The sequence below is a fragment of the Myxocyprinus asiaticus genome, chromosome 28 (genome assembly GCF_019703515.2).
Source record: "Myxocyprinus asiaticus isolate MX2 ecotype Aquarium Trade chromosome 28, UBuf_Myxa_2, whole genome shotgun sequence".
NCBI lineage: Eukaryota > Metazoa > Chordata > Actinopteri > Cypriniformes > Catostomidae > Myxocyprinus > Myxocyprinus asiaticus.
The window spans coordinates 37,600,961-37,621,132 of record NC_059371.1 but is presented as its reverse complement, the minus strand read 5'-3'; the positions used below and the strand labels follow the sequence as shown (position 1 = coordinate 37,621,132).

Sequence of the window (20,172 nt, the reverse complement as noted above, 5' to 3'; positions counted from 1 at the left end):
ATTGTTTTTCATCTCACATTTGCTTTTTATGACACTAACGTTTAGGTTTAAGGTTTAAGGTGGGGATGTTGGTTTTATTGAATTAAATCTCGATAGAACATCTGTTTGGGAGAACATTACACTCACTTTGACATGCACTGACATCATGCAAATATGCGGACTGTTCGCATGTTTGGAAAAACTAGGCTGCATGTGGACACACTACCCGTACTTTACTGATGACGAAATGTACCCGCACTGCACGTGAGACGTTGCGGCACGTGGAAAACCAAAGTACATTTTGGCTTTTAGAATTGAACAGGCTGTTTGTGCTATTGGACCTTTAAGACTTCCACATTTAAATATCCTCTGTTGTGGTTGGCTAAAGTCTTTGCATGCGAAACTAATCAGGAATAACGAATTATGCTCACTTGTGGGTGACATCACAACCATTTCAATCTGAATGCTTTTAGCAGCTTAATTTGCATTGTGAATGTTTGAGGATGTCTACAAAACTTTTCAAAAGGAGCAAGAAAGAAATCCTCTTGTTCATGGCATTCCCTCTTTAGATAATCGCTGATGGCACTGAATGTCAAATGGGAATGAACTATGAAGCTTTATCGCAGTAATGGTTGACTTTCAACTCATTCTTACTCTAACAGATGATACATTTGGACTCCCTGGTTACAGTGTCTCTAACTTTAGCGCTGTTGTCAAATCACTTTCAGTTTACATTGTTACATAATAAGAATGCATCATTAGGCCAAGGACAGTCGTGTCAGCTCTGACAAACTGCCGCAATTAGCCGCCTCTGACCGCAGAACTCGCGCTCTCATCCGCTCTGACCCGTGGATCGGGTTGTAGAAATGTGCTGTGGCATTTCCTGCCTCCCCGCAGGTACCTGTGATTGTGTTTGCTGAAGAGCGAGCGAGACGGCGAATGAGTGTTTCAGTACCAGGGGCAAAGCACATCAGTCTGTGTTTTCTCTGCTAAGGTCGTGATTTTTTAGATGTTTTTAGACGTGTGGTAATAGTGACTAGTTTTAAATGTACTGTTGTAGTGTTGAAGAGTCAAAGGGCAGAGAACTGGGTTGTGCTGCAGTCGACAAGTTAACCATCAAAATTCTTTCATGAATGTTTCTTACATAAGTTACAGACCTTTAACAGAACTTCTCTTGTCTGAAGTGATGGAACCGAGAGTGTAACACATTGGAAAAAAATGACAGTATACATATATTTATATATATATTTGTTTTATTTTTTTATGACATATTTTCCTTTTAGATTCAAGCCTTGAAGATATATTCATACATACAAGGTCAACACACCTGCTCATTTTTATTATTACTATTATCCACATTTTAGAATAATAGTAGTTTAATTATGGAAATTATGCAGTGACAAGTTCAATCAATCAAAAATATATATTAGGGAAGACCGGGTCTTGTTGTCACACTTTTTACTCCAGTAAATACAGTATTTCTCAGGGTAGGTTTTATTTTAATAATTCAATTTCAGCATAGCCACAAACCTTGAATTCTTGGCTAAAAAATAATAATAATAATAATAATAATAATAATATATATATATATATATATTTGATATATCAGAAGTTGGTACATGCCATGAGTTGCCACAGTGCAGCCTGCTATTAAACCAGTGCCGTAGTTTTCATGCAGTGTTGGGAAGGAGTTAACTAAAAGTTGTGACTTTTTTCAGTAGCATGACAAAACTCTACATTTGACACATTGTATTGCAAATTCCACAATGGAGCCGGGGATGTAATCAAACATGATTCTTTCAGATGGTTTATGTTAATGAACAAGCTCACATAAATGATTCACTGATTCACCTGAGCACCACACCACCTCAAATGGACTTTGCCTTGTTTTTTTTTAAGCAAAATATTTAATTAATTGCTGCTGTTTATCACTATATTTCAACTCAATTATATAAAATAAGGTGTTTTCTAGTTTATCAGTGTACTGTATATTGAGTATAAATTTTTGTTAAATTCATTGTTGTCACAGTACTTGTTTAACCTTTACAAAAACCATGGTTTCACTATAGTAATACTGTAACCATGGTTAATTTTGTGGTTACTATGGTTTTACTACAAATACCATGGTTAAATTATGGTGTAAAACCATGGTTAATTTGTGTCAAGGAATGTCACTAATTAAACATAACTATCAGGTTATATTATTGAATTCTGCAATCAGAACTTTACTAAATTAATATCATCCAATATATACGCTCACCGGCTACTTTATTAGGTACACCTGTACATCTACTTATTCATGCGATTATCTAATCAGCCAATTACGTGGCAGCAGTGTAGTAGTCTAATGTATAAAATCTTGCAGATACGGGTCAGGAGCTTCAGTTAATGTTCACATCAACCATCAGAATGGGGAAAAAAATTTGATCTCAGTGATCTGGATCATGGCATGATTGTTGGTGCCAGACAGGCTGGTTTGAGTATTTCTGTAACTGTTGATCTCCTGTAATTTTCATGCTCAACAGTCTCTAGTGTAAAGAGAATGGTGCGAAAAACAAAACAAAAATCCAGTTCTATGGGTGAAAATGGCTTGTTAATGACAGAGGTCAGAGGAGAATGGCCAGACTGGTCCAAGCTGACAGGAAGGTGAAAGTAACCCAAATAAACACACGTTACAACAGTTCTATGCAGAAAAGCATTTCTGAACATACAACATATCGAACATTGAGGCGGATGGACTACAGCAGCAGAAGACCCCTCTGGATACCACTACTGTCAGCTTAGAACAGGAAACTGAGGCTGCAGTGGGCACAGGCTCACCAAAATTGGACAGTAGACAGTTGGAAAAACATCGCCTGGTCTGACATCGCCTGGCCATTCCCTGATGGAGGGAACAAGACATTGTGTCGATGTAGTGACACTAGGGGTCACTCTTGGGAGCCCCGAACACCTCTGCTTTTTGAAAAAAGGCCAATGGGAATTGGCGAGTGGAATTTGCATGCCACTCCCCCGGACATACGGGTATAAAAGGAGCTGGTATGCAACCACTCATTCAGGTTTTGTGCTGAGGAGCCGAGACAAGGTCCCGGCCATTTCAGTGGGAAGTTCAGCGTTGTGGCAAGAGGGACACAACATCTTATTCCCTCCATCAGGGAACGGAGGTTACGAAAGTAACCAGGATGTCCCCTATCTGTCACTCACTCTACGTTGTGTCGATGTAGTGACACTAGGGGTCCCTATACAAAACGCCACAACTAGCTGAACTGTGTTACGTGGACTGGATCAGGGGACTCGTTGTGGGGCAGAGCCTGATGTGCCACATCGCGGGGGCTCGAGCCCCATGGCCGTGCTGAGTCCAGGGACATCGAAGCACTTACCTGGCTCCTGATACCCACCAAAAGATTGGTTGAAGAGTGGGTAGGAGGAACATCGTCCCCGCAGTCCGTCGGAGCCAACCTGGTGTGGGCATGTTTGTGCCACAGCTGGGCATGCAGGGGCGGGGGGTCCGATACCTGCCGAAATGGGACGGTAGATGGCGGTTGTGACGACAGCCGTATGCATCTGACATGTGACTCAGAGAACAAGGAAACCACTCTTTTGTTGAAGTTTTGGTTACCACAGCCTCTTGGGCATGCAGCTAAAAATGAAACAAAAGATCCTCCTCCTGGCCCTCCACCGGGGGATGGAGTGGTCTGTCTACCAGCTCCGTAGAAGCGGATCTCCTCGTCCCTGGGACGCCCGTCTCAGGGGTGCTTCGAAGCCTTCCTAGGGTTCTTGGTGGCCGGCTCTGAGACGGGTGGCGTCTGCTTCCTGCGGTGGGCTCCATGGGCTGGGCTGCAGGGGCAGGCTGCGGTGGAGCCGGTGCTGTTTCTGCAGGAGGACGCCCTTGGCGACGAGCAGACGGGGTGCGGGGTCTTGAGCCGTGCCGGGGCAGGATGTGTTGAATGGCCTCCATCTGCTGCTTCACTGCCGAGAACTGCTGGGCAAAGTCCTCGACGGTGTCGCTGAATAGGCCAACCTGGGAGATGGGGGCGTCAAGGAACCGTGCCTTGTCGGCCTCTCTCATCTCGACCAGGTTAAGCCAAAGGTGGCGCTCCTGGACCACCAGGGTGGACATTGCCTGCCCGAGAGACCGTGCCGTGACCTTTGTCGCCCGGAGAGTGAGGTCGGTCGCCGAGCACAGTTCCTGTATCAATCCCAGGTCAGAACTACCCTCGTGCAGCTCTTTTAGTGCCTTGGCTTGGTGAACTTGCAGGAGAGCCATGGCGTGCAGGGCAGAGGCGGCTTGTCCAGCTGCACCATAGGCCTTAGCCGTCAGGGACGACATAACCTACAGGCCCTGGATGGGAGCTTCAGGCGCCCGCGCCAGGTGGCGGCGCTCTGCGGGCACAAGTGCACCGCGAGCGCCTTATCCACCTGGGGGATCACCGAATACCCCTTGGCCGCCCCACCATCGAGGGTAGTGAGAGCGGTGGAGCTGAAAGATCGGGATCGGGCAGTAAAAGGTGCCCCCCACGATCTTGTCAGCTCCTCATGCACTTCCGGGAAGAAAGGGACCGGGGTGGGGCACGGCCGTGAGCGGCGCTCTGGGCCCAGGAACCAATCATCGAGCCATGAGGGTTCAGGGGAGAGTTGATGGTTCCACTCTAGCCTGACGCTCGCGGCTGCCCGGGAAAGCATGTCCGTCATCTCCGCATCGGCCTGAGACTGGGCAACCACACCCGAAGGAGGGAGCCCAGCCGAGGCATCCACGTCAGAGTGGACGAGCCCGCTCTCCGATGCTGCGCTCGATAACTCATCATCTTCCCGGGCTCCGAATAAGAGGTCGAACTCGCCATAAGACGAGCCAGTGGTCTCATCCGAGAGCCTGACCGGGGCAAGCGAGCATGCTGGGGAATGGGAGGTCCGTGGGGGTTTACCCGACGGAGGTGCTATCATTGAGGTCCCCAAATCGCCCCCAGTGCTAACCGGCATGGCCTCATACCTGTAGGTAGAAGGACCAGGGCAGGGAGCCGCTGGAGTGGCTTGCTTTCTTACAAATGCAAGTCGCGACCGTAACATTGCCATCGTCATGTTCTCGCAATGAGGAAAAGACCAATCCACAAATGATGTCTCCGCGTGGGCAGCGCCCAGACACGTAAGACAGCGATCGTGACCATCAGAAGCGGAGAGATAACGACTGCAACCAGGAATAACACACAAACGGAAAGACATCTTTAAAAAGACGTTTCCGTGTGTGCCGCTCTTTTAGAAAGAAAATATACTCTTTTAGAATATACTCTTTTGCTCTGCCAAAGCACCCAGGGGCATTCTCTGCACTCCATGGGTGCAGAGGGGGAGAAGCTGCCGAAATGCGCCGTAAATCCAGCAGCTTTAGGTGAACGGTAAAGAGAACTGAGTTTGAATTGAATTCAGTGCACTGAATGCAACCGCTCGGCTCCGAAGAGAAAATCTGAATGAGTGGTTGCATACCAGCTCCTTTTATACCCGTATGTCCGGTGACATGCAAATTCCACTCGCCAATTCCCATTGGCCTTTTTTCAAAAAGCAGAGGTGTTTGGGGCTCCCAAGAGTGACCCCTAGTGTCACTACATCGACACAACGTCGAGTGAGTGACAGATAGGGAGCTGGATTTGTGCTGAAGTACACAGATGGTAGTCCCACTGCAGCCTCGATTTTCTGTTCTTTGCTGACAGAAGTGGAACCCAACATGGTCTTCTGCTGTTGTAGCCCATCCGCCTCAATGTTTGATATGTTGTGCATTCTGAGATGCTTTTCTGCTCACTACAATTGTACAGAGCGGTTATCCGAGATACCGTAGCCTTTTTGTCAGCTCAAACCAGTCTGGCCATTCTCCATTGACCTCTCTCACCAACAAGGCATTTTCGCCCAAAGAACTGCCACTCGCTGGATATTTTTTGTTTTTCGCACCATTCTCTTTACACTAGAGACTGTTGTGTCTGAAAATCCCAGGAGATCAGCAGTTACAGAAATACTCAAACCAGCCCAACTGGCACCAACAATCATGCCATGGTCTAAATCACTGAGATCAATTTTTTTCCCCCATTGATGTGAACATTAACTGAAGCTCCTGTGTGTGTGTATATATATATACAGGTGCATCTCAATAAATTAGAATGTCGTGGAAAAGTTCATTTATTTCAGTAATTCAACTCAAATTGTGAAACTCGTGTATTAAATAAATTAAATGCACACAGACTGAAGTAGTTTAAGTCTTTGGTTCTTTTAATTGTGATGATTTTGGCTCACATTTAACAAAACCCCAGCAATTCACTATCTCAAAAAATTAGAATATGGTGACATGCCAATCAGCTAATCAACTCAAAACACCTGCAATCATGGGGAAGACTGCTGATCTGACAGTTGTCCAGAAGACAATCATTGACACCCTTCACAAGGAGTTTAAGCCACAAACATTCATTGCCAAAGAAGCTGGCTGTTCACTGCTGTATCCAAGCATGTTAACAGAAAGTTGAGTGGAAGGAAAAAGTGTGGAAGAAAAAGATGCACAACCAACCGAGAGAACCGCAGCCTTATGATTGTCAAGCAAAATCGATTCAAGAATTTGGGTGAACTTCACAAGGAATGGACTGAGGCTGGGGTCAAGGCATCAAGAGCCACCACACACAGACATGTCGAGGAATTTGGCTACTGTTGTCGTATTCCTCTTGTTAAGCCACTCCTGAACCACAGACAACGTCAGAGGCGTCTTACCTGGGCTAAGGAGAAGAAGAACTGGACTGTTGCCCAGTGTTCCAAAATCCTCTTTTCAGATGAGAGCAAGTTTTGTATTTCATTTGGAAACCAAGGTCCTAGAGTCTGGAGGAAGGGTGGAGAAGCTCATAGCCCAAGTTGCTTGAAGTCCAGTGTTAAGTTTCCACAGTCTGTGATGATTTGGGGTGCAATGTCATCTGCTGGTGTTGGTCCATTGTGTTTTTTGAAAACAAAAGTCACTGCACCCGTTTACCAAGAAATTTCGGAGCACTTCATGCTTCCTTCTGCTGACCAGCTTTTTAAAGATGCTGGTTTCATTTTCCAGCAGGATTTGGCACCTGCCCACACTGCCAAAAGCACCAAAAGTTGGTTAAATGACCATGGTGTTGGTGTGCTTGACTGGCCAGCAAACTCACCAGACCTGAACCCCATAGAGAATCTATGGGGTATTGTCAAGAGGAAAATGAGAAACAAGAGACCAAAAAATGCAGATGAGCTGAAGGCCACTGTCAAAGAAACCTGGGCTTCCATACCACCTCAGCAGTGCCACAAACTGATCACCTCCATGCCACGCCGAATTGAGGCAGTAATTAAAGCAAAAGGAGCCCCTACCAAGTATTGAGTACATATACAGTAAATGAACATACTTTCCAGAAGGCCAACAATTCACTAAAAATGTTAGTAAAAATTTTTTATTGGTCTTATGATGTATTCTAATTTTTTGAGATAGTGAATTGGTGGGTTTTTGTTAAATGTGAGCCAAAATCATCACAATTAAAAGAACCAAAGACTTAAACTACTTCAGTCTGTGTGCAATGAATTTATTTAATACACGAGTTTCACAATTTGAGTTGAATTACTGAAATAAATGAACTTTTCCACGACATTCTAATTTATTGAGATGCACCTGTATATATATATATATATATATATATATATATATATACACTATATTGCCAAAAGTATTCGCTCACCCATCCAAATAACTGAATTCAGGTGTTCCAATCACTTCCATGGCCACAGGTGTATAAAATGAAGCACCTAGGCATGCAGACTGCTTCTACAAACATTTGTGAAAGAATGGGCCGCTCTCAGGAGCTCAGTGAATTCCAGCATGGTACTGTGATAGGATGCCACCTGTGCAACAAGTCCAGTCGTGAAATTTCCTCGCTACTAAATATTCCACAGTCAACTGTCAGTGGTATTATAACAAAGTGGAAGCGATTGGGAATGACAGCAACTCAGCCACGAAGTGGTAGGCCACGTGAAATGACAGAGCGGGGTCAGCGGATGCTGAGGCGCATAGTGCGCAGAGGTCGCCAACTTTCTGCAGAGTCAATCGCTACAGACCTCCAAAGTTCATGTGGCCTTCAGATTAGCTCAAGAACAGTGCGTAGAGAGCTTCATGGAACGGGTTTCCATGGCCGAGCAGCTGCATCCAAGCCATACATCACCAAGTGCAATGCAAAGCGTCGGATGCAGTGGTGTAAACCACGCTGCCACTGGACTCTAGAGCAGTGGAGACGCGTTCTCTGGAGTGATGAATCACGCTTCTTCATCTGGCAATCTGATGGATGAGTCTGGGTTTGGCAGTTGCCAGGAGAACGGTACTTGTCTGACTGCATTGTGCCAACTGTGAAGTTTGGTGGAGGGGGATTATGGTGTGGGGTTGTTTTTCAGGAGCTGGGCTTGGCCCCTTAGTTCCAGTGAAAGGAACTCTGAATGCTTCAGCATACCAAGAGATTTTGGACAATTCCATGCTCCCAACTTTGTGGGAACAGTTTGGGGATGGCCCCTTCCTGTTCCAACATGACTGCGCACCAGTGCACAAAGCAAGGTCCATAAAGACATGGATGAGCGAGTTTGGTGTGGAAGAACTTGACTGGCCTGCACAGAGTCCTGACCTCAACCCGATAGAGCACCTTTGGGATGAATTAGAGCGAAGACTGCGAGCCAGGCCTTCTCGTCCAACATCAGTGTCTGACCTCACAAATGCGCTTCTGGAAGAATGGTCAAAAATTCCCATAAACACACTCCTAAACCTTGTGGAAAGCCTTCCCATAAGAGTTGAAGCTGTTATAGCTGCAAAGGGTGGGCCGACGTCATATTAAACCCTATGGATTAAGAATGGGATGTCACTTAAGTTCATATGCGTCTAAAGGCAGATGAGCGAATACTTTTGGCAATATAGTGTATATATATATATATATATATATATATATATATATATATATATATATATATATATACAGGTATATATGTTGTGTAGCTTACTACTTTTTTTAAACAGTAGCTTAAATGTAGTATAACTACTTTTAAGGAATAGTTCACCCAAAAATGAGAATTCTCTTCATTTACTCACTCTCATGCCATCCCAGATGTGTATGACTTTCTTTCTATCTGAGCTCAGTAGGTCCACACAATGCAAGTGAATGGATAGCAAAATTTTGAAGCTTCAAAATGCACATAAAGGCAGCATAAATGTAAGCCATAAGACTCCAGTGGTTAAATCTACTGTATTTGCGATTGATAGGTATGGATGAATCAATATTTAAGTCAATACTTTTTTACTATAAATTCTCCACTCTGCCCAGTAGGTGGCAATATGCACGAAGAATGAAAATAGCCAAAAACAAAAGAACAAGAATGTGAAAGTGAAAGTGGAGACTTATAGTGAAAAAAGGAATTAAATATTCATCATATCACTTCTGAAGATATGGATTTATCCACTGGAGTCGTATGGATTACATTTATGCTGCCTTTATGTGCATTTTGAAGCTCCAAATTTTGGTATCTTCATTTATGTTCAGCAGAAGAAAGAAAGTCATACATTTGGGATGGCATGAGGGTGAGTAAATGATGAGAAAATTTTCATTTGTGGGTGAACTATTCGTTATATCGTTTAATACACACACATCCCTCTCTCACATGTAGTGGGCAGGGCTGGTTTAATGGCTGCTATCTTTGACTGCAATTTATCTAATGGCTCTCTGGAGGACAGCAATTTCTCACTCAGCACGTACAGAAATTACGAGCTGAATGTCTACAGCTAAAGTCAAAGACCATCGTTCTCTCTCTCTAGCTTACTACCATTCATATTTTTATTGTGTGTGTGGTTTTAATGGTTGTTTATATTTGTTCAATTGTTGATTTGTGTTTGCATGCCTTTTAGTGATTAATTGTTATGGTCTGAACCTCCTAAAATATCTCTTCTTCGCTGTTTAATTGTGAGTTATATAATGCTGTGATGTCACAGGGGACAATATCTGCAGTCATCTCATGTGGTTAAGTGTAAGTAGATGTCTCTGGTCAGCTCTTATCAGATGGATCGGACATTTGTTGGTCTGCAATTGTAAACAGTTTGGTTGGTTTCCAGAGAGTTTATGAGGTTCTAAGAATTGACTTGTGTCACAGAATTTCATAAGGGTTGGTATTGCAGACATTCACATAGTATAAACTACACATAATACTAATTTAAGTGTTCTAGACCCCATTTTAATTAAGAGACTACAATGATGAATGTGTACTTTTAAAAATTAATTTGTCACAATGCAGGGACATTTAAAAGGAATCTTCCGGGTTCAATACAAGTTAAGCTCAATCGACAACATTTGTGACATAATTTTGATTACAATAAAAATTTATTTCGACTCCTCCATCCTTTTCTTAAAAAAAAAAAAAAAAAAATCTGGGTTACAGTGAGGCACTTACAATGGAAGTAAATGGGGGCCAGTCAGTAAATGTTAAAATACTCACTGTTTCAAAAGTATAGCCACAAGACATAAACAATATGCATGTAAAAGGAATGTTCTGGGTTCAATTCAAGTTAAGCTCAATTGGCAGCATTTGTGGCATAATGTTGATTACCCTAAAAATTAATTTCGATTCATCCTTCCATTTCTTTAAAAAAAGTAAAGATTGAGGTTACAGTGAGGCACTTACAATGGAAGTGAATGGGGCCAATTTTTAGAGGGTTTAAAAGCAGAAATGTGTATCTTATTATTTTATAAAACACTTGCATTCATTCTTCTGTTAAAACTCATGTATTATTTGAGGTGTAAAGTTGTTTAAAGGATTTTAGGGTTTGTTGACATAAAATCGTCATGGTAATGAAGTTGTAAAATGGGCTATAACTACACAGGAAAGGTTAGTAAGTGATTTTATCATTCTAAACTCATGTTTACATGCATATTGTTTACGTCATGTGGCTATACTTTTGAAACAGTGAGTATTTTAATGTTTACCGATTGGCCCCATTGACTTCCATTGTAAGTGCCTCAGTGTAACCTTGATTTTTAAGGAAAAGGAGGGATGAGTCAAAATACATTTTTGTGGTATTCAGCATTATGCCACAAATGCTGTCAGCTGAGTGTAACTTGTTTTGAACCTAGAATATTCCTTTATCATGATTTTAGTGTGATAAAGTCACTAACCTTTTCTGTGTAAAGAGAGAGAGAGAGAGAGAGAGAGAGAGAGAGGAACAATAGTCTTCTGCTGTTCTGTTTAGTTTATAATCGCATGTTATGGACATGGACAGAATGGATGGATTACTTAGATCAGCTTCACAAAATAACTAATTTACAGAGAGATTTTTCTTTGCAATGGAGTTCAGAAATTGTGACATTGAAGTTTAACTGGAGAACTGTTGTCCACTGGTCAAAATGGTATCGTAAACTTCTGTTGATCTGTATCCGTACCTCTGCACCTGCTTTATTTACCATGAGAATAATAATGAAATGAGATTGCGCACTAGCAGTTAGGAGTTTGGACACACTTTGGACAGAATTTAAGTTACTTATTATCTTAAAAACCTATTGATCAACAGGTTTATGCTTTAATGCTTAAGAATGAGTTGTGTCTTCCTACAAAATTCTTTACAAAACAAAAGATATAATCTCATAATCTATCATATACAATCAGATATTTTATACAAACATATATAGCTTTCTTAGACACAACACCATTTATACATGTTCATTTGTACAGAATTACTTTATAGCAAGTATGAAACTTTGTTATTTCTTGATCTGAAACCTGATCTGAGGACAGTAGCGTGTGTTTAATCACGACTCAGCCGTGAATCATATCGCGTGTATGACATTCCTCTAAGTCATACTCCATGTTCCTTATGTGCTCTGTACGTGTTTGCTGTATGTTTGCTGTGCATCTTCTGAATATTTTTTGTTGACTGACTGTTCCAGAAAAAGTAATGCACAAACTCTCATGCAGACATTAGCTTCAGTGTGTGGTGCGTGCAAGGGTGTAGATTTGGCTTGAACATTGGGGGGGGGGGGATTCTTGACTGATCTTACTATAGTGCATAAGACTTTATAAGGCAATGCTACAGACATTTTTAAAGATTGCTTTGCAGGGGTAAGGGTTGTCTCTAGGTTGCTTTACTGCCAAGACTTTGCAGGTGTCCTCTTTTGAAATGATAGTACACTGGATTTTGTTGTGCCCATTTTATAGTCTGCAAGGCAAAGTTTGTCCGAAAAGAGTTGTATCTTATTAGGGGTGCTAAAGGCACACCTTAAGGAAAAGTAGCTTTTTTTCTGGTCACAAAGTGTATCAAGATTGCCTCAAAATTGTTCAATTTAATTTAAGATTTAATTTAATGAGATGGCATTTACCTCTTACGGAAAAAGCGAAATCTCATAATTTCAATATTTAAAGCTTAAGGCCGTGTCCACACTAATAGGTTTTCTCTAATTTTGCTACATTTCTCTCATCCACATTAGATCAGCATTTTCCTCCACTGAAAAGTGCATACTTCGGAAAGCTAAGACATTAGGAAACTGAAAACTGAGTTCCCTGCCTGTCACTCACTCGATGTTGTGTCGATGTAGGGTCACTAGGGTTCGATCTTGAGAGCCCCAATCACCTTTGCTTAAAATAGAAAAGGCCACTGAAAATTGGCGAGTGGAATTTGCATGCCACACTCCGCCCCGGACATATGGGTATAAAAGGAGATGGCGTGCATCACGCATTCAGATTTTTTCCTCGGAGCCGAATGCATGTGTTCGTCCTCTCACTCTTTGCTATGCTGCTGGATTCTTACACCGCATATCAGCGGTCACCCTCACACGGTTGAGTGCTGTGTTTCCCCTGGGCGCTTCGGCAGCCTGAGTCTGCAGGTGCTAAAAGAGTATATTAGAAAGAGTATATTTCCTTCGAAAAGAGCTCACGCAAACGCTTGGTGTTTTTTTTAAAGATGTCCTTCCGCGTTTGCACTACTGGATGTGGCCGTTATCTCTCCCCTCCGGATACCCATGAAATCCGCCTTGAGTGTCTAGGGCACCCCGTCTGCTTCTCGCCAGAGCCATTCCCCTGCGGTGTCGGCCCCAGCTCCTGTACCATCGGAGCCCGCAGGCCGGCCTCAGAGAAAAAGATTCTCCCGCAGGAAATCAGCTCCACCTGCCCATCAGTCGGCCCCCAAGAACCCCAGACAGGCTTCAAGGCAGTCCTGACATGGCCCGCCCAGGGATGAGACGACCGCTCCTGACTGGTCTGGCCCGGGACATCTCTCCAGCCCCACCATCGCCCCTGGGCCAGCATGTGGTGAGTATGACATTGCCGAGAGCCCTCTGGGCTCGGCACCCACATGGTCAATAAAAGAGCAGTTTCCTCATTCCCTGGGCCAGTGCACTCGCAACGGCCAGGCGCTGGAAGTCTTTCCGGTCAATCAGGCGAACGTGAGTACTTCCCGTTCCCTCGTTCTCCGTCGAGAGATAGCCGGCGAACAGGTAAATGTGCTGGTCTCTGGGGCCGCTCGCCTGCCCCAGTCACCGGCCACCGTTGCGGGCTTGCGGAGCAGCACGTCCCCCCTGGGCTGTCTTCCAGGTGGGAAGCCTGCTCTGCCTTGCCGCGAACCATCCTGCCCAGGCACGGTAAGTCCAGTCGTCCCTTCTACGGGGCGGCTGTATGCCTTGAAGTGGCGTCTTTTCGCTAACTTGTATTCTTCCCATGGGGAAGACCCTCAGAGATGCGCTGTCGGGTCTGTCTTGTTTTTTCTTAAGGAAGGGCTGGAAAGACAGCTGTCTCCCTCTACCCTGAAAGTGTACATGGCTGCCATAGCAGCTCACTACGATACACTGGACGGCAGTCCCTCACGACAGCGCGACCTGATCAACAGGTTCCTCAAAGGCACGAGGAGATTGAATCCTCCTAGACCACGCCTGATCCCCTCTTGGGAGCTCTCTGTGGTCCTACCTTCCCTACTGAGAGCCCCGTTTGAGCCCCTGGAGCAGGCCGAGCTCAGCACTCTGTCTCTGAAGATGGCCCTCCTGGTGGCGCTCACTTCCATCAAGAGGGTGGGGGACCTGCAGGCACTCTCTGTTCAGCAAATGCCTGGAGTTCGGGCCGGCACACTCTCACGTGATCTTGAGACCCCGGCCCGGTTACGTGCCTAAAGTTCCCACCACTCCTTTTCGGGACCAGGTGATGAACCTGCAAGCACTCCCTTCAGAGGAGGAAGACCCGGCCTTGTCGTTGCTGTGTCCAGTTTGCACCCTGCGCATCTATCTGGACCGCACGCAGAGCTTTAGACACTCGGAGCAGCTCTTTGTCTGTTTTGGAGGACAGCAGAAGGGGAAAGCTGTCTCCAAGCAGAGGTTGGCCCATTGGATTGTGGATGCCATTTCTCTTGCATACCAGTCTCAGGACTTGCTGTGCCCCTTGGGGGTCCGGGTGCACTCCACTAGAGGTGTTGCATCCTCCTGGGCACTGGCAAGGGGGGCCTCTCTAGCAGACATATGCAGAGCTGCGGATTGGGCTATGCCCAATACCTTTGCAAGGTTTTATAACCTATGCATAGACCCGGTTTCGACCTGAGTGTTACACGATAACAGTAGGTAGACTGCGGCCGGCTGGGTGTACCGCTTGCATTGCGCCTTTCACCTTTTTTAAAGGTGATAATGTGCGCTTTTTGTCCACAACAGTTCCCCGTAGCGGTGAACTCCGGACACCTCTTTAATTCTTTAGCACTGTCCGGTGACGAACTCGGCAGAGGAGTAATGCCACCAGGCCCAGTACTCATGGTATTCCCCTTTTCAGGTGAGCCCGTGTGCTTGGGCTCAGTGCTCCATGCATGGTGATTCCCCTTTGGTAATCCCGTACGATGAGTTTCCACTGTTCGGTTTCCCCCTTGGTGTTTCACCTGTGTTTCCCCTCATCAGAGTTTTCACAGGGTCCTCCTGTGGTATCATTCCATATGTGTACTTCCCCATTGGTAAGTCCATGTGAGGTATGCTCCACATGTTAACCTCCCTCTGGCAGGATGTGGTCTCCATAGTGCTTTCCTTCCTGGAGAGGGAAGAGCACTTCCCAGCGCTATTCTAGAAAGTGCTCAGCGGGAGACTGCTTAACAGCAAATTAAGAAAGGCATCGCTGGTATCCTACTTGTGTAAGTGCCTTCTCCCCCCTTAACGGGACTAGGGAGACACCTTACCTAACTCGCTGGAAGGTCACGACATGGTTGAGCGCTCACTGCGAGGCATGCAGCAGCTTGCCTGTGTCCACTCTTCCGTGCCTTGTGAAATGGTTCAGTGCCTGCAGCGTTTCCTATAGGAACCCCTAATGTCACTACATCGACACAACGTTGAGTGAGTGACAGACAGGGAATGTCTTGGTTACTGATGTAACCTCTGTTCCCTGATGGAGGGAACTAGACTTTGTGTCCCTCCTGCCGTGGCGCTGAACCGGCTGCTGACATGGCCGGGACTCTCTATCGGCTCCTCAGCATAAATCTGAATGAGTGATGCACGCCATCTCCTTTTATACCCCTATGTCCGGGGCGGAGATTTGCATGCAAATTCCACTCGCCAATTTTCATTGGCCTTTTCTGTTTTAAGCAAAGGTGATGGGGGCTATCAAGATCGAACCTCTAGTGTCACTACATCGACACAATGTCTCGTTCCCTCCATCAGGGAACACAGGTTACGTTAGTAACCAAGATGTTTTCAAACAACGGATTATTGTGAGTGTGGCCTGTGCTTGAATATTTTAGCTCTTTAGGTACATACAATGCAAGTGAATGGGTACCAGAACTTTGAAGCTCCAAAAAAGAACATAAAGGCAGCATCAAAGTAATCCATATGACTCCAGTGGTTAAATCTATATCTTCAGAAGCGATATGATAAGCGTGGGTTAGAAACAGATCAAAATTGAAGTCTTTTTTTAATTTATTTTTTTACTATAAATCTACTTTCAAACAGCCCTCCTATGCTCTTCTTCTTCTGTTTTTTTTGCAAATTCACAATCTTCGTGCATATCGCCAGCTACCGCGCTGTTGTGCAAATAGGATTTATTTATTCTTTTCCTTGGCTATATCCCTCCTTTTTTCTTTCTCCTCCCTGCCCAATAGGTGGTGATATGCACGAAGAATGCAAATAGCTAAAAAACTATGGAAGAAGACCTCAGTCCAGCCGTGAATGCACATAAGAGGACTGGTGGAAAGTGGAGGTTCATAATTAAAAAAGGACTTAAAAATGTATCTGTTTCTCAACCATACCTGTCATATTGCTTCTAAGGACATGGATTAAACCACTGGAGTCTTATGGATTAATTTTATGCTGCCTTCATGTGCTTTTTGCAGCTTTAAAGTTCTGGCCACCATTCACTTGCATTGTATGCACCAAAAAACTGAGATATATTTCAAAAAATCTTTGCTTGTGTTCTGCAGAAGAAAGCAATTTGGGATAGCATGAGGGTGAGTAAATGACAGAATTTTCATTTTCGGGCAAACTGTCCTTTTAAGGATGTAATGCACCATTTGTAAATGAATTGTACTAGAACTCCTGTTACATGCATGAAAAAATCCAATCTCAAATGCTTCTGAGGGCACATTTTGTCCATTTTATCTTGGAAAAGATGAATGAATTTAACTTTTTGTGCTTCTGTCTTTCACTAAAAATAATTTAATTCTGGACACATCCATTAGGCCATTGTGTTATGCTTTACAGTAATAATTTAAGGAAACAGAGTGATTTCCTCTGAAGGTGCACAGGAAACGTGCTTAGCTGCTTCTGCCAAATAATACAGTTATTAGAATTGCAGTATGTCTCATGTTTGAAGAGTTTATGTTCATTTGTCATGATGCACTCTTACAGACACATGAACATGCTTTTGTAAATTATTTACTAAATACTAATTAATAGGTTTATGGTTAGGGGATAGAAAATTCCATTAACGCAGTATAAAAAACAATAGAGGTAAATGGAAAATCCCCACCATAAACAAACCTGAATTTCTTGTGTCCAGTTTCTCTCCTGTAAGTGTACACACACTCACACAAAACAGCAGCAATCATGTGATTTGATGGATGGCTGTTGGGGTCAGAGGAGACCCAGAGATCGCTGAGCGTATATTTCAGCAAGTGCTCAAACAGGCCATCGGCTTCTCATAGGATATAAATGTGGAGCTGTCAGAAATATACAGGGTGAAGGGGAAGACAGGATCCAGTGTCAAAAAAGAGACACGTCCACTCTAAGAAGTTTTCTGCATCTGAATTAGAGTAAATCATTTACTCGCCTTTATTCCAAACCCATATGATTTCCAAACCCTTTCTTTCAGAACAAAAAAGGAGAACATTTTAAATATCCATCCTAGCCTCGTACTATAATTACATTTTTGCAAACTGAGTTTTACCTGCCGTGTTTGACGTTTTGCTGCAGTTTCCTGGTGAAATGAACACTAGACGCTACAACAACTGTGCATTTTATTCACTTTTGCACAAATCACAAGTACAATGGCTGATTATAACTTTATTAACACTTGTGTTTTGCTCTATCACTCACACACTGCTCTAAAAAATTTACTTTCACCATCGTCAGTTTTAATGAATACTTTCATACGTTTAACACGTTCATACTACACAAATAAATCATGTAACCAAGTGAACTTAAATTAACTCAGTTGTTCCAATGCTTTTTACTTAATCTATTTTTGAATGTGGACAACATTAATATTTTTTGATTGGTGAACTGAAACTGGGCAGGGGATATCTAATTTTCATCATGCTTTGCATAGGACTCGATAGTGAGAGAAAATGTTACCATTATTTTTTATATAATGCGTCTTTGTGAAAGATAAATGTTAAAGGAGTGTTCCGGGTTCAATACAAGTTAAGCTCAATTGACAGCATTTGTAGCAAAATATTGATTACCACAACAATTAATTTCACCTCGTCCCTCCTATTCTTTAAAAATAATAATAAAAAAATAAATAATAATAATAAATTCAAGGTTACAGTGAGGCACTTACAATGGAAGTGAATGGGGACAATGGAAGTGAATGGGGACAATTTTTGGAGGGTTTAAACAGAAATGTGAAGCTTATAATTTTATAAAAGCACTAACATTAATTATTCTGTTAAAACTCATGTATTATTTGAACTGTAAAGTTGTTTAAATGGTCATTTTTACAGTCATTTTAGGGTTTGTTGACATTACATCATCAGAATGAGCTTTCAGAATCAGAATGAGCTTTATTGCCAAGTATGCTTACACATACAAGGAATTTGTCTTGGTGACAGGAGCTTCCAGTGTACAACAATACAAAAACAACACAAAAACAGCAGCAAGACATAGATAATAATAAAAAATAAAAAATAATTGTACACATACGTTCAGACACACACATACATACATACACACATACACATGGGTAGTGCAAATCTAATACAATCTGTTATGTACAGTGTAAATACAAATCTGTTCTGTACAATGCAAGTGTTTTTTGTTTTTTTTCAGAAGAATGAAATGGCAGAAGAGGTTGGATGTGTTGGATAAATATAAGAATGACTAAACTGTGTACTGCACATAGTTATTGCTCAATGGGGCAATTTAACTGTTCATGAGATGGATAGCCTGAGGGAAAAAACTGTTCCTGTTCCTGACGGTTCTGGTGCTCAGAGCTCTGAAGCGTCGGCCAGAAGGCAACAGTTCAAAAAGGTAGTGGGCAGGGTGAGGGGGTCCAGAGTGATTTTTCCAGCCTTTTTCCTCACTCTGGAAGTGTATAGTTCTTGAAGGTGTGGGGGGGGGGAGGGCAGGGGGCAACCAATAATCCTCTCAGCAGTCTGAACTGTCCTTTGTAGTCTTCTGATGTCTGATTTCATAGCTGAACCAAACCAGACAGTTATTGAAGTGCAGAGGACAGACTCAATGACTGCTGAGTAGAACTGTATCAGCAGCGCCTGTGGCAGGTTGAATTTCCTCAGCTGGCGAAGGAAGTACAACCTCTGCTGGGCCTTTTTCACAATGGAGTCAATGTGGGTCTCCCACTTCAGGTCCTGTGAGATGGTAGTGCCCAGGAACCTGAATGACTCCACTGCTGCCACAGTGCTGTTTAGAATGGTGAGGGGGGTCAGTGTTGGGGTGATCCTCCTAAAGTCCACAATCATCTCCACCGTTTCGAGCGTGTTCAGCTCAGGGTTGTTTTGACTGCACCAGACAGCCAGCTGTTTAACCTCCCTTCTGTATGCAGACTCATCGTTATCTTGGATGAGGCCGATGACAGTGATGTCATCTGCAAACTTCAGGAGCTTGACAGAGGGGTCCTTGGCGATGCAGTCATTGGTGTAGAGGGAGAAGAGTAGTGGGGAGAGCACACATCCCTGGGGGGCACCAGTGCTGATTGTACAGGTGCTGGAAGTGAGTTTCCCCTGTCTCACAAGCTGCTGCCTGTCTGTCCGAAAGCTGGTAATCCACTGACAGGTAGACATGGGAACAGAGAGTTGGTGTAATTTATTCTGGAGTATAGCTGGGATGATGGTGTTGAAAGCTGAACTGAAGTCCACAAAAAGGATCCTTGCATGTGTCCCTGGTCTGTCCAGATGTTGCAGGATATGATGCAATCCCATGTTGACTGCATCATCCACAGACCTGTTTGCTCGATAAGCAAATTGAAGGGGATCTAGAAAGGGTCCAGTCCTGTTATTCGTAAGTTGTTTCATGCCACTCCACACTGATGCAGGGTCGATAGCTGAAAACTTGTTTTTCAGCTTCACATAGTATCTTCTTTCAGCCACTCTGATTCTCTTATTCAGTGTGTTCCTGGCCTGATTGTACAAGACTATATCCCCAACTCTGTAAGCATCCTCTTTGGCCTGATGAAGCTGCCTGAGTTCCGCTGTAAACCATGGTTTGTCGTTGTTAAATGTTAAATAAGTCTTAGTAGGAATGCACATATCCTCACAAAAACTGATATATGATGTAACAGTATCCATGAGCAATATACACACTCACCAAAATAAACAAGGAAAACTCCCGCGGTGAGTAGAAAGGCTTACAGTTTAGAAAGAGCGCTTCCAAATTAGAACAGCGCATCTTCTTTAACGTTGTTACATCTGTACACCAACTTTCACTGATGTAAAAGCATGTTCCTCCGCCTCTCGTTTTACCCGTTAACTCCGTGATGCGATCCGCTCTGAACAGCTGGAAGCCCAGCAGATGTAACGTGCTG

The 20,172-nt window shown here is 43.7% G+C and overlaps 1 protein-coding gene across 1 annotated transcript in view; it reads left to right on the top strand.

The window, feature by feature from the left end:
* Positions 1–11,362: 11,362 nt before the first annotated feature.
* Positions 11,363–20,172, top strand: part of LOC127418730 (pleckstrin homology domain-containing family G member 4B-like) — a 38,643-nt gene continuing 29,833 nt past the window's right edge. Inside the window, 1 exon segment of the mRNA XM_051659470.1 lies at positions 11,363–11,378. Coding sequence (XP_051515430.1) covers positions 11,376–11,378 — 3 coding nt within the window. The 5' untranslated portion in view covers positions 11,363–11,375.